Below are 14,122 nucleotides of genomic sequence, written 5' to 3' on the forward strand. Positions count from 1 at the left end.
TTGTCTGTTTGCCATTTTACCCTCATCAATTCTGCTGTGATAGAAAACATTAATTTTAAAACCACTGTAGTGTGAGGCAGCATCATACAGACCTGCAGTGTCTGATTAAGATGGCACAAGGGAGTTTGTCCACTGCTGCTTTCAGAAGGACAGTTGGTATCTTTTGGAAATTAATCCGTATAATGTCTGTGAAGGTGCAATTCAGCCCTTACTGGGGGACCACAACACAGCTGTGTGCCACTTAATATCCTTGGTAGGAAGTGTGAGTTTCATGCTGCTACATTCCTCTTCCTCTAATGGTGTTTCACCACACTGGGAGAGCATTTTTCATCTGAGAGGATCACAAAACACTTCACATGCTCTTTATACTCGCTAAATGCAACTTGATGTTTCCTGTTGCTTAGGAGAAGAAAGCCAGTGACCATATTCACTGTTAGTCAGTAATGAAAGAACAAATTTTTTTAGCAAAAAAAAAATCCCCAAACAATAGCAGCTACTCAAGTATCATGGGTGCTTTAGCAACCTCACAGGAAATCTCATCTGTCTCTCATACAACTAATGGGGAATGATGCTGAAGGATAATGGTAATTGACTGTATCTGCCCATCAGATGAACTGAGTTATTTTATGAGTGACAAGACCAAAGCACGCTGGTTGTTTTTGATGCCTGCTTAATTTTAGCTTTCAGGTAGCTCAAGAAGATGGTTTCATTTGCTCCTTTTCCATTTCCCTGTGCTCAAAGGTACTGGTCTCTTACACCTCTGGGACACGTCTCAGGACTGATTCTTGCTCTGATGGTCCATTACACTTTCTTTGCCAGGTTTGCTCCCAGGAAAGTAGCCGCAGTTGGGGTAGTTGGGGATGTGAAACTCCAGTGTAGTCAAGGCTCTTCTTACTACTGTTTGTTATGCAGCTGTCCACCTGGTACAGAAAACAAGCATGAATCCCATGGAGGTGTGCACAGAAAAGTCCGAGAGGGATGGATTTTGTACTTTATTTTCTGTGAAAGGCTGACACTCCCTGTGTGTATGAAAACTGAGTGCTGGTCCATCTCTTTGGTCTCTAGAGTTATCACTAGTACTTTTCACCAGTTACTAAGAGACCTACAATGTGAAACAAAATCAATGTGATTTTCACTTCTCTCTTTCCCAGGTTTTCTTTATGCGCTTCTGTTTCCTTCAGACTGTACCTAAATCAGTAGAAACTTTGTGTGCAATGTAGCTTTGCCAACCACACCTTTCTTTCTTCATTATCTTTCTTTTCATTCTTTTTTTGGCTTTTCTATGTAAGTAAACCCCACAAACCCAAAATGTCTAGTGAGCTCCAGAGAAATAATTTACATTTTTCTGGAGAGCCCAGTTGTTTTTCTTTCCTTGCCTTTCAGTTGATTTGGTGCATTGCTGCTAGAGCTTTGGGGACACATGGAACAAACAGCCCTCTGACTTCTTTCCTGCAGACACGTTCTTTCCAAGCTATTTCAAGCACAGTCACTTTTTTTCTCCTCTTGCCTCCCTTCCCCTGCCCTCAACCTGTCTCCACCACTCTTAATGTGGCTGATGTTTGGTATCTCTTCTCTTTGTGCTAATGGCCTACTCTCTGTGAGCTGACTATTTTGTTAACACGTGTCAGGGTTGTTTTGGTTACAGTCAAAAAAGTAAACTGGAAGTGAGATGCTCAGTGTAAACTTTGTAGTGGCAGGTCTCTTTACCATTTTCTTTCAGAAGCTCCCTCTATGTTTTGCAGTAGCTTAATTAGGCCTTAAACTGGAATGTTTCAGACGCATGTTGGTTTGCATTTTAAGATTGGGTGATTTGGGCACAACTTGGGCTTTGTTTGCCCAGCTTACTGATCTGATTTATATGGGCAAATGTAGTGCTCAGGTTTATATAGGGAAAGACTGGATTTTATGACAAAGAGCTGCAGTGCAACCACAAGTGCCTTCCTCATGATGGTTGTACTTGGATGTCTTCTGGATGGGTGTGCTTGAATGTACCTAAGAAAAATCATGGTCTCAGAAAAAAATCTTGTCACTTCTAGTTTGAAGCCAAGGAAGTTACAGGAAGTTAGTGCTTGAGAGGATGGACCCTTGATGTACTTGGACAACTGAGTCCAGGTTTTTTTTAGGCATCCTATAGTAGAAACTTTATGCTCAGGAAGAGAGATCTCTCCATTGCTAAGGGCTGCCATTGCTGTGTATCACAGGTAGGACTTCAAGACTCAATGGAAAAACTAAAAATCATCCAAGTGAAACTGAGGTAGAAAAAATGGTAAATATAGTGACTCCTGGGTAATAGAATAGTATTCCTGTAAGTGTTCCTCCATACTTTTCTATAACGCTTAAATGTCTGTTTCTTCTGTGTACATGATATGTAGATATATGTCTGGGATATTTTTTAAGCTATGCACTACCATAACGTTATTGAAAAAGGAGAATTTACACCAAATAGATTGTTGCTGTTAGCATGTAATACAACCATTAACGTGTGGTACTCCCAGCATTAGTGTTGTTTAGGACAGAGTATCGATACCATCAGCTCTTGGGACAGAGGGATAAGACAAATCAGTGTTCCAGCACTAAAGACTGATAAACAAATTATTTACCTTTTCTTTCTATGTGGTGTGTTTGTTCTCCACTGACAGCTGTTGGATCTCCCAAGGGAATTACTTTCTCTGACATCACGGAAAACTCCGCAACAGTCAGCTGGACACCTCCTCGCAGCCGCGTGGAGAGCTACCGGATCTCCTACGCCCCTATCACAGGAGGTAAGTAACTGCAAGGAGGGAGAGGGAGGAATAAGAGAAAAAAGGAGGAAAAAGGAGAGCAGAAAGGGTTTGTTGTGCTGATATCCATCTCTTAGTGATCCTCCCAGATGATCTTGTACAGATCATCTTTTTCTTCCAACTGCAGACCAGGGATGTGGGTGTGCATACATGGTCCCAGTAGCCAACCTCTGTTGGGACATAGTGTCCCACATCCCATGGACGACTTGTAAGAGAGCTCAGAACTAGATGCAGGAGTGGTTGTACCCCTAATAGGTCCACTTTCACAAAAATCTCTGTTCCTGCTGACTCTCCTAAGTAAGGATTTATTTCCAAACTGTCTCATTATTTTGTAGGCACTTTATGAGCTAAGGATATTTGAAATGATGATACTTGGAAATAATAATCGTAATCCATGGTTATAACAGTTTTCCAAGGCAGTGATTTTTCTTAGTACTCCCCAATGTTGTTTCATTCCATCTATTATATCTCTGTTTTAGTGTTCGGCTTAGAAAACTTCCTACACTTAAACAGATTTTTAGCATAATTTAGGGATGTCCCTGAAAAGAAACAGTTAAAGAGCAAACACTACAAATGTCAGACCATGAAAGACATGCTATTGACTAAGACAAGATATAGGTCTTTAGAGAATGTATGTAAGCACACATGCACTATATATTAAATATATAGTGGCCCCACAGAAAAAAAGGAGTAACCCACAATCATAAAGTCAGGCACTTGTCAAACTGCTTTCCTGGAGTAAACATGGAATTTGAAACAAATATATGTCCTAAATCCTCACCCACAAATGCAGCACCTCTTAAAATAATATTTACTAGATCTACTGGCTATTTACTATACTACATCTGAAATGAGATGGGTGAAGGAGAAACTTCCAGCCCTTACCAGAAACAAAGCAGGTCTAAACTGCATCCTCACAAGTGTATGGACTTCCATCTAGAGAGTTCTCTGTTTTCACCTTACATTTTATTTGTTAAATTATATTTTTCTCAACAGAAATGTTAATTTTTCTTACTGTTGGCATACCACTAGGAATGGATATAAACCAGTGTCTTAGATTGAGGTGTCATGGCAGCAATACTTTTTTCCTGAGGCTGCCCTTTGACATTGGTGATTGTAACTAACTGGGGAAAATTCACCTCCTCCTGTACAAGTATGTCCATTTTGGTCATAATGTCTTTAACTTGAAACACATCCTCCAAGCGTTCACTGGAGTATTGTGTCACTAATCCTTGGTATTTGGCTTCATCCTAGGTACTCCAAATGTTGTTACAGTCGATGGAAGCAAGACAAGGACCAAGTTGGTGAAGTTAATCCCAGGTGTAGACTACAATGTTAGTATCATCTCTGTGAAAGGCTTTGAAGAAAGTGAACCTGTCTCTGGCACTCTGAAAACAGGTAATATATAAAGAGGAAATAGCAGGTTTTCCAATGCATTGTCTGTGCTGTAGGAGAGACTTGGGAACTGGAGCTGAAGACCCACGGAGATCCCATTTTTGCTGTCCACACAAACTGTAGGAAGTTTTTTGCCCACTCTTTCTTTATGTCTTTGTATTTCAGGTGAGTATAGAACTTGTAAGGCTCCCGTTTGCTAAGTGCTGAACCAAACTGCAGTGAGACAGAGAAAATTAATGTACTTAATAGTCTGAATACATCAGAAAAAACCTCAGAGGTTTAATTAATACCATTTTACAGATGAGGGAGCAAAGGGCAGCTCAGCTGAACAGTCCAGACCAGTTTCTGTTGTGGACTCAAATGCCACATCTCACAAGTTCCAGACTGTATCCTAATCAGAAAAACATCTCTCTTCTTTTTTTTTTCTTCAATGTAGATTTAACTATCCCTGCAGGAAATGAGGGTCCACTATGCCACTGCTGACCCCACTCCGCAGTCTCATTCATTCACTCTTTTTTGGGGGCTGACAAATATTCAGAGAACTGAGGCACAAAACAAGATGATGAGTATGGGATGATAACATGAAATGTATAACCAATTCCAGCTGTGCTGGAGGCAGATATCTATCCCAGTTCAGGAAGAGCATAAAACTATGTGCAAAATAGAATCCCATGAGGAAGCAAGGCAGGACGTGTGGGGATTTTGGATGGTTGGCTGGCTGTTTGATTGATTTATATTTAAACTTGCAGAGAAGCTGGTGGAAGGTCACAGTGGCTATCAGTTGCCATCACATTTGTTATTTTTCCCAGCTCTGTCTCCTGAGTTTGCTCCAAAAAGCAGACCAGATTTGAGAGCGTTGAGAGAAAAATGTCAGCTCTGACAGAGCTGTTAAGATTGATGGTATCAAGACTGATCTGAGAACATAGTTATGTCTGTTCCCAGCATTTAATCTTTTCATGCACTGACCTCCCTTTCCAGTGGAGGCATTTGATGTCTCTTTATAGGCACTGACGTCTTTTCTGCAGAGCTCCACTATTCCAAAGGGGATCATAACAGCTGCATCAAACAGCAGTGTTTGCACATTTTATATCACATATTTACAACAGAGCATTGCACAGATCCGAGAATGTTTGTCAGATTCCTTCAATCTGTTATTTTTTGCTTTCAGCTCTGGACAGCCCATCAGGCCTAGTAGTGGTGAACATCACAGACTCTGAGGCTCTGGCAACCTGGCAGCCAGCAATTGCTGCTGTGGATAATTACGTTGTCTCCTATGCTTCTGAGGATGGTAAGAAGAATTAGTGATGGATCAGGGAGCTGACAGTTTTACAGCTCTCAAGAGATGCTCAGAAATAGGTGCAGCAATGTGACACCAGGAGGATGGCAGGGGACTGTTATTTGAAGGAGATGCCTTGCTGGAAGCATTTTAGAAATGATCATTTTAGTTGAGCATTCGCAATTCAGACACAAGCAGAGATAACTGAGATTCTTGAAAAGATGGTGTTATAATTCATATGAACACTAGAGAGTGCTAATAGTTTTAGATAAAGAACTCTGGCATTAATTCCGATTCAGTGTAGGTGTAAACAGAGACATGAGCTCTGGGCTTTTACTATTTTGCTCTTGCTCCCAGTGAGTAAGAAGATATCACTGAGTGGAGCATAGAGGTGAGTACATCATGACATGTCTGAATAAAGCCAGGACCTGTTCTCTTCTGTGTTTTCTTCTTAGAGCCAGAAATTACTCAAATGGTATCAGGAAACACTGTGGAGTATGACCTGAAGGGCCTTCGACCTGCAACTGAGTATACACTGAGTGTCCACGCGCTGAAGGACACGCAGAAGAGCGAGACCCTCTCCACCCAGTTTACTACAGGTGCTGTGTCCCACCTCACTGTGCAGAGAACTGTCATCTCTTCTAGTCCCACCTGGCTTACGTTTCTCTAATACCATGAAGTCAGCCAGCACATTGTGTCTTTTTTACTAGAAACCTGAATTTTTATAGTATATGCACCAAATTTTCTCTGGTGGAAGGCTGGTGTGACTGACACAGAAGGTGGGGTTTTGTCATGAATTCCAGAGATTGTCACACAAAGCAGAAGCAGGAGCTCTTCTCTGGGGGCTGTTGTTGGCGTACCAATGCTGAAGTTATCCAGTTGGTCTCATATTTATGGCTTTCAATTAGCATCAATGAAATTATGGACTTTTTTTATTTTTCTTGACTTATCCCAGGGTGTTAACTAAAGAATCAGGACTTGAGCCATACAAACACAGTGTTATGGTCACAGTGGAGAAGGGAAGCTCTAGCCAGAGTATGAAAAATTTTCCTATTCAAAAGAGGCATCAGTGGGACCAAAGCTTTTCTTCCTGGGTATATGTAAATAACAATTTATTTTCTTGTGTGAAATAATGAAAGGCCCAGTTTTGTTTCAGAAGACATTTCAGTGCAGCTGCTTAGAAATTAAAGTGGCTGAGACAAGCCAATATTTTAACTTAAAGAGAATAAATATCTGTATTTTAAAACTTCCAATGGGAAAATTGGATTTTAATCACAAAATTCATGTTGAAATATTTTTTACTTTCAAATTTCTGGGGAGAAAAACTTTGCTTTTCTGGCCTGTTTCAATATACTGCCCATAAGATAGTGTACTAAACTCCATATGCACGTGATTGTAATTGATCTGTTGTCTCCTTCAGGAATGGATGCTCCAAGAGATTTAAGTGCCACTGAGGTTCAGTCAGAAACAGCTGTGATAACTTGGAGGCCTCCACGTGCTCCTGTCACTGGTTATCTCCTGATCTACGAGTCCATTGATGGCAGAGTCAAGGTATAGCACTTGTAAACAAACCGGAAGGGTTGTGCATCAAACCGGGCAGTAGAGATGCTCTGAAGTGTCCAGTAATGGAACATAATCATGTGATTAAGTTAAACGTGGTAGAATACTAAGTACCTGTTTCAGTGCTAGCTTGAACACAATTGCATTTAAAACCTACGTAAGTACTTTCCTCTGTCATATCCTGAAACAGAAGCTCAGTTGCTTCATCTCTCCACAATACAGATAAAGGCACAAGCAACTATTTTCCCTCATTCCAAACCGGTATCATGGAATAAAATCACACACCCCAAAGAACGGAATTCCTCTTTCTAATGTCAGGAGAATCCACCCCTGTGCGGGTGTCTAAAGCAGGCTGAATCACCTCTGAAAGTGCCTCTTGCTCTCCAACAGTTTTATTATGTCTCTACGTGACTAGATTACACTAGATGCTTAAATATGAGTGAGGTGAATCCCAGCAAAAATGACACATGATTTTGAATACCCAGCCTGGGACATCAGAAGGGGTTCTGATTTTCAAGAAGGCAAATTCCCTAAGCATACTGAAAATCAGTCTTTTAAAGTTACAGAAAAACAGCCTTTTGAAGGCCAGGGTATGATATTTCCTTGTCCTAGGGTGATTCTTCTCAGTTTTTTATGAGTTTCACAGAGACATCTATACCACGTGTACGTTCAAGGCATGTAAACATTTATGCTGACTTGTTTTTTAAACCACACAGCTTATACATTATGATGGTAAACTTTCATTTCCAGACAACTTTTCTCAAACTTCTAAAGAAAGGTAGCTTGACAAAAATCTTAGAGTAGAAGTTTTGTATTAAATCATTTAGATGGTTAAAAATACTATAAATAATTACCACAAAAAATTATGTGACAGACTAAAATATGTAACAATTTGAGTTATTATTTTCTCACTGAGATTTCCCTGTATTATTTCTTCTCCCCATAGGAAGTCATCCTAAACCCTGAGACAACTTCCTACAGCCTGACAGAGATGAGCCCATCTACCCAGTACACAGTGAAGCTCCAGGCACTGAACAGATCCCTGAAGAGCAAAATGATCCAGACTATTTTCACCACAAGTAAGGACCTTAGAGCACATGCACAGCTAAAATAACATAAAAGTTACTGCTCTCAGGACAGCGCTGAGCTCTGCAATAAGCAGTCACAGACCTCATAGAAGATTTTGAATCCAACTGTCAGTATCCACTTCACTTGCTTTTAGTGTTGGTGCTAAAGTCCCTGTTTGCCCTGAGCTGTAGTGTCATCTGCTTCCCTGGCCTGGCAGGATGAAATTCTTTTCTTTATATCCACCCACATCACCTCTATAGTCCTCTCTCTCATGAAACGTCCTGCCTTTTCCATGTAAATATCAAAAGGAACAATACTCTTCAAAATCCAAACCGACACCCTGATTTACCTCTGTATTAATGCATAGCAAGTTGTTCAAAATATCAGCATATTAAGACTAAATGAAGCAAACCACACACACACACACACACAGATCAATTCAGTGGTCTGAGGAGATGAATTTCTGGGCAGGTTTTTTTCTCCTCTATCTGAGATTGGTTTTTGAAAAGCCACACAGCACGTCTGTTCCAGCTCTAACAGGACAGCTCTCCAGTGAGCTGAATGCAAGAACAGATTGGGTTCTCTGAAGGTCACTTCACTGCTGACATTAGGAAAAAAAAAAAAAAAAAAAGTTGTTCAGTATTAACTGTGAAACCTTGCCTGTCATTTGTCTCACTTTTCACAGTTTCCAGCCTTTCAGACCCAGTAGGACCTTCAGCCATTTCCATTCTTCCTTCTGCTACTTGTACAACCTTCAGCCCAGGGACTCACAGAAGTGCTAATAAAAATCACGTAGCCCCAAGTCTGCTCACAGCCACTCCTTGTGTAGAGTGGGGTGAACTCCACCAACAGGAGGCAATCCACAACCAGGAATAGGACAAGAATTAAATCTGGATGTATTTAAATGAGGTTTGGCAAATTGACCATAAGCAGGGACTGAATGGGGGTGGCTTCACCCCTACAAACACAGTGTCAGTCTCATTCAGGCAGATGCTTAAGCCTGGCCTTAACTCTAAACAGACATATGTGTGCTATTTAGAGAGAGGAAAACACTGAAGTAGCTCCCTGCAGAGAGTGGCTTTTCTCCAAATCCCAAAGCTAATGCAAATTCCCTGTAGCCGAGGCACAGGCAGGGATGTGCAACACGCTGGAAAGGGAGCAACAGCCACTCTGTGAGCAGCAACAGTTAAAAACCTTCCTATGGACACACTGGAACATCACTTAATTAGACCATTGGCTGAAAAAGTTCATGGCCTAAATGAACCTAAAAAGAAAAAAAGAAAAGCTTTTATTGGAGTTAGAAATTATTCTGACTGCGACAATTCTATTAGCTTGTTGTCAGAAGGAAATGCTTAACAACATTTGCCTGCAGTTTCAATGGTTATTGTTTTGGTTTTTAAAAGCCTAGTTTTATAACATAGTTAATATAGTGCTTGCTAGCAAAATATTTCCAATTTATTTATTTTTGGTTGTAGTCATGTCTTTGTATTTCCTGCTCCCTTTTCTGTCACATCGTCAGAGGTTGGTAGATTTGGTTTTACCCAAAAGTTGCTGTAAACACAGCTCATGCCATTTAAATATTAGCTAGAGGATGCACTCCCATCATAGCAGGGAGTAGTTATCTGGCATTCACAGCACTTCCAAAAGTGTAGACAGATGTGCAAAAGCATATTCAAAAGAAAAATTTACATAATCTGCTGTTTACTGCACATCTTTTGAATGTAGGATAGTAATTACAAGCTTGTTCTTGGGCTCTGTACCTGGCTGTGCCATTGGCCTACAACAGGTTTTCATGAGTCATCTGTATTCAGAAAGTTCCTTGTAATTGCTGATTTCTTAAGGACTGCTCTCTCTTTTTGTGTGTGTGCAGCTGGTCTTCTCTATCCTTACCCTAAAGACTGCTCCCAGGCTCTCCTGAATGGAGAAACTACCTCTGGGCTCTACACAGTTTACGTGAATGGGGACAAGGCTCAGCCTCTGCAAGTCTTTTGCGACATGGACGAGGACGGGGGCGGATGGATTGTGAGTAGGGGCAGAGGCCCTGCACTGCCCTTCATGTGCATCTGCCTGTGCTTAGAGCAGGGGCAGCAGATCCCATCCCCTGCTCATCTGTGGCAGCCCTCATAGTGCTCTATCATCCAAGTAGACCTGACTTGTCTATAAATTTGGGGGATTTTATCTCAGGTAGGACCCCAAGGTGTCTAGAAGTGAGGTTCCCAGCTCTTGCTGTGGGTGGAGAAGAGAGAGGTGTTCCCAAGGGATGGGTAACATCAGCACTCTCTCTCCACTGGCTATAGGAGATGCTGAAATTACCATTTCAGACCAGATACATACCTTCTGAATGTCATACCTTATGAATGACAGTAAAATGCCAGCTCTCTGTAGTGACATCCTCAAATCTGAACATGCCAGAGGGACCCAGGGCACAGAAAGGACAAAGTAGCTGGAGAAATGCATGGCTAGGAGACTGAGGGATGTAGAAAGTCTTGGCTGAGAAATACAGCACTGTGAGGGGCTGTTAAAAAAGCCAAGAGCAGGAACTAAAAGGCCACATCACACAGTGTAGTCTGGGTGCCCAATAGAGAAACTAGAGTGAAAGAAAGCAAGGAGCATTCAACAGACTTGGTACAATTCAGTAATTGCGGTGAGACTGCTGCTTTGGGTGGGAGGAGCAGGGAAGCAGCAATGTCAAGCTCTGTATTTGTAAAAGCCAGGTTGCCAGTGCCCTTTCTGTCAAAGGCAGTCTGTCGATAACACTTCCTGCGTGCCGTGCTTGTAGGTGTTCCTGAGGCGTCAGAATGGAAAGGAAGATTTCTACAAGAACTGGAAGACTTATGTGACTGGTTTTGGAGATCCTAAGGATGAATTCTGGATAGGTAAGTGGCAAGAATTTGATGTGGGGTTTTGTTTGGGTTTTTTTTTAAATCAAACATGAACAAAACCAAAAGACTAGGAGCCACTTTGAAGCTTCCATTTCATGGCAAGAGTATTTGTAAAGGGGAACATAAGGTCTGGGCAAAGGAGGCTTAGGGACAACGTGCTGCGAGGGAGATTAAATGTGCCGGGTGGAGGGCAGTCCCTCCAGCTGCAATTCAGAGATGTCATGCTTCCTGGGACACTCAGCATACCAAACCCATGTTCACTGATGCTCTGTAAGAAGTCAGAAGGTAACCTGAGAAGCAACTGCAAACCTTCTTCTTCCTGTACTCCTAGGACACCTCTAGCAACAAAAGCTTGTGACTCAAAGAAGCACAGTGGGGAAAGTAGATGTAAAAAGAAAATTTCCAAAGATTGTGCTACATTTTCTTTGGTTGTAAATGAAAGACGGTGACGATCACACAGCACAACTTTGATTGCTTTTCCCAAAGAGCTACCTGCTACTGTGATTTGAAGGGAGGACGTCTCTCAATCAGCCTGCTTTTACCTATTTGGTTTTGTGCTACCATTGTGCCACAGCTGAAATAGCTTACTTCCCTCACCAGTGTTCATGCCCTGGTGTACAGGCCAGTGTGACCCCCTTTACAAGGTAATATGATGGTAGACCAATAAAACATGGGGAGACAAATGGATTGTTCATTTATTTCCACAGGTCTGGAGAACCTCCACAAAATCAGTTCTCAGGGCCAGTACGAGCTACGTGTGGATCTGCGGGACAAAGGTGAGACAGCTTATGCTGTCTATGACAGGTTCAGCATTGGAGATGCAAAGAGCAGATACCGGCTAAGAGTGGACGGGTACAGTGGCACAGCAGGTGAGATGAAATGTTTTTTTTCTTCTGATTTGCAATTTCCTCCCAGTTGGCTGGAGGTACCTGTGTGAACATTGCAGATCGGCATCACAGCAGGTACCTGTTAGGTGTTTGAAAATATGAACATATCAATATATTTTATGTTTCCGTTTTAAATCCTCCAGTCATTTAGGTGCCACATTTTATGGCATGCTTATGACAGAATATAAACGAGTATGTTAAACAGCCATATATCTCATTTGACCAATGCTCGACTGTCATTTATACAGCTAATAATAGCTTGGCACAGCGTCGTCTCTTGTCAGTGGAATATGCAGCAAACTCCTGCTATAACATGATTTGTAATTTTGCTGAACAAATCATCTGTCTTTAGTAATCATACTGGGGCAAACCTTGCAGCCTTTATTGAGTCCTCTTCAGGGCTTCAAAGGATTAAGAGATAAATCCAGCTCCACAGAATGTCTTAAAAGGAGATAATTTCATGCTGCTAGGTGCATGAGCACAGAGATGCATGTGTGTGGACTCTGCCCTGTGACTATCACATGAACTTTATGCACATCCACAGAGAGGATATGCAGCAGTAGTAGAATTAGTGTATATTTAAGGCAAACACACTGGTGCAGAGAAGTAGTAGCTGCTATAGCTAGTAGGATTCAGTCCTACTACTTCTTCTTCCAAAGCATTCAGGTCTAAGATTAATGGATGGAGCAACACAGATCCTAAGTCATGAATGTGAGCTCTACTTCAGGCATACACTGAAGGCTTCTCCTACTGCACCCAGACCCCAGGAGTGGGAAGCCTGCAGTAGGCAGACATCTCTCTGTGTTTGCAGCTAAAGAAGATGGGTATCTTTACTTCATGGACCAGATAAGTGTGGAGAGTCCTTTGGTCTTGTTTCACTCCTTGTGGAGGTCTCTACGGACTTGGTTTGTCCCCACTACCTTCTGTACAGGGCCAAAATCCAGTTTTCAGCAGGAAGTGCAGAAATTGAGCTCCATAAAAAACACTTAGTAAATTGGGGATTACGGACTACCTGGAAAAATATTTTTATTTGCCTCCAACAATAAAAATTGTGTACTTCCTTCTGTATTAAACCAAGTCAATTTATAAAAACTTAAGGATACACCCAGGCTTTGTAGACAGTGTATGGCACAGTCCAAACATTTTCTGCGGAATAGGCCCTCTCGTGTAATCTAAACCAGGCAAACCACTGACCTTGCTCCTTCTTCTGTCTCCCCCATCCAGGTGACTCCATGACGTACCATAACGGAAGGTCCTTCTCCACCTTTGACAAGGACAATGATTCTGCCATCACTAACTGTGCTTTGTCATACAAGGGTGCATTCTGGTACAAGAACTGTCACCGGGTCAATCTGATGGGCAGATACGGTGACAACAGCCATAGTCAGGTGAGTTTGGTGTTTGAAGGCTTAAGTAATGCATTAGAGGAAGGGGAATTAAAATTATGGATCTGTCTGGTGGTTCAGCTAGTCAGACATCAGAGCACAAACCAAGCCAAAGGATCATAGGGCAAGATATGGGAAGTTGCTCACAGAAGAATTATTTAATGTCAGCTGGTGAAATAGTGATGGTTTTGTCTAATTTTTCAAGGGAATAAATATCCCAAGTGTGCAAGGAACAATTATAGACTTCAACATGTGAAACAAAATGTTCTTCCTGCCATGAGCCAGGCAAAGAGTGACAGCTCTGGGGGACAGTGTGTGGGCTGGTTTGTACACATTGTGCATGGCAGCGGCCAGAGCCTTGCGCTTCCCAAAGCCCCTCACCTTGGTTGTGCCTCTGTTCCCAAGTTAGAGAACAGCCTGCAACCTGAAAGGAGAGCAGGAAATGCTGACAACAGGCGTGGTGAATGCGTGACCTCCCACACTTCATCTTTGTCCTTGCAGGGTGTTAACTGGTTCCACTGGAAGGGCCATGAATATTCCATCCAGTTTGCAGAGATGAAGCTGAGACCCTCCAGCTTCCGAAATCTGGAAGGACGACGAAAGCGAGCGTAAAGCCCCAGAGGTGGCGAAGGGGCTGCGGGCAGGGTGATGGGGGGGAGGGATACAGATGGGGGTGTGGGGAGATCCTCTGGCATCACTGGGGTGGTGGGGTGTGAGGAGCTGGCAGTCGTACCAAAGCATCGGTGACCCTTGGCCTAACAGAGGCTTCTGCAGCAGCACAAACAACAAGCCTTAAGTGTCTCAGCATTTGCAGCAGAGCAGCTCCAGCTGCCCACCAGGAACGTCCTCCACACCAAAGACAATGATCTCAAGGGTTGTATGTTGGTTT

At 42.3% G+C, this 14,122-nt stretch overlaps 1 protein-coding gene across 4 annotated transcripts in view; it reads left to right on the top strand.

Annotated features, from left to right (window-relative positions):
* TNC (tenascin C) overlaps positions 1–13,871 on the top strand; it is a 72,651-nt gene extending 58,780 nt beyond the window's left edge. For all 4 annotated transcript variants that reach the window (XM_074923684.1, XM_074923685.1, XM_074923686.1 and 1 more), the window contains 11 exons: positions 2,640–2,762; positions 4,035–4,178; positions 5,344–5,463; positions 5,907–6,050; positions 6,872–7,002; positions 7,958–8,090; positions 9,950–10,101; positions 10,859–10,955; positions 11,669–11,830; positions 13,073–13,236; positions 13,735–13,871. In XM_074923684.1, coding sequence (XP_074779785.1) covers positions 2,640–2,762; positions 4,035–4,178; positions 5,344–5,463; positions 5,907–6,050; positions 6,872–7,002; positions 7,958–8,090; positions 9,950–10,101; positions 10,859–10,955; positions 11,669–11,830; positions 13,073–13,236; positions 13,735–13,845 — 1,481 coding nt within the window. In that variant the 3' untranslated portion in view covers positions 13,846–13,871. The remainder of the gene's footprint in view (positions 1–2,639; positions 2,763–4,034; positions 4,179–5,343; positions 5,464–5,906; positions 6,051–6,871; positions 7,003–7,957; positions 8,091–9,949; positions 10,102–10,858; positions 10,956–11,668; positions 11,831–13,072; positions 13,237–13,734) is intronic.
* The last annotated feature ends 251 nt before the right edge of the window (positions 13,872–14,122 follow it).

This window comes from Athene noctua, chromosome 20, assembly GCF_965140245.1.
Source record: "Athene noctua chromosome 20, bAthNoc1.hap1.1, whole genome shotgun sequence".
NCBI classification, from domain to species: domain Eukaryota; kingdom Metazoa; phylum Chordata; class Aves; order Strigiformes; family Strigidae; genus Athene; species Athene noctua.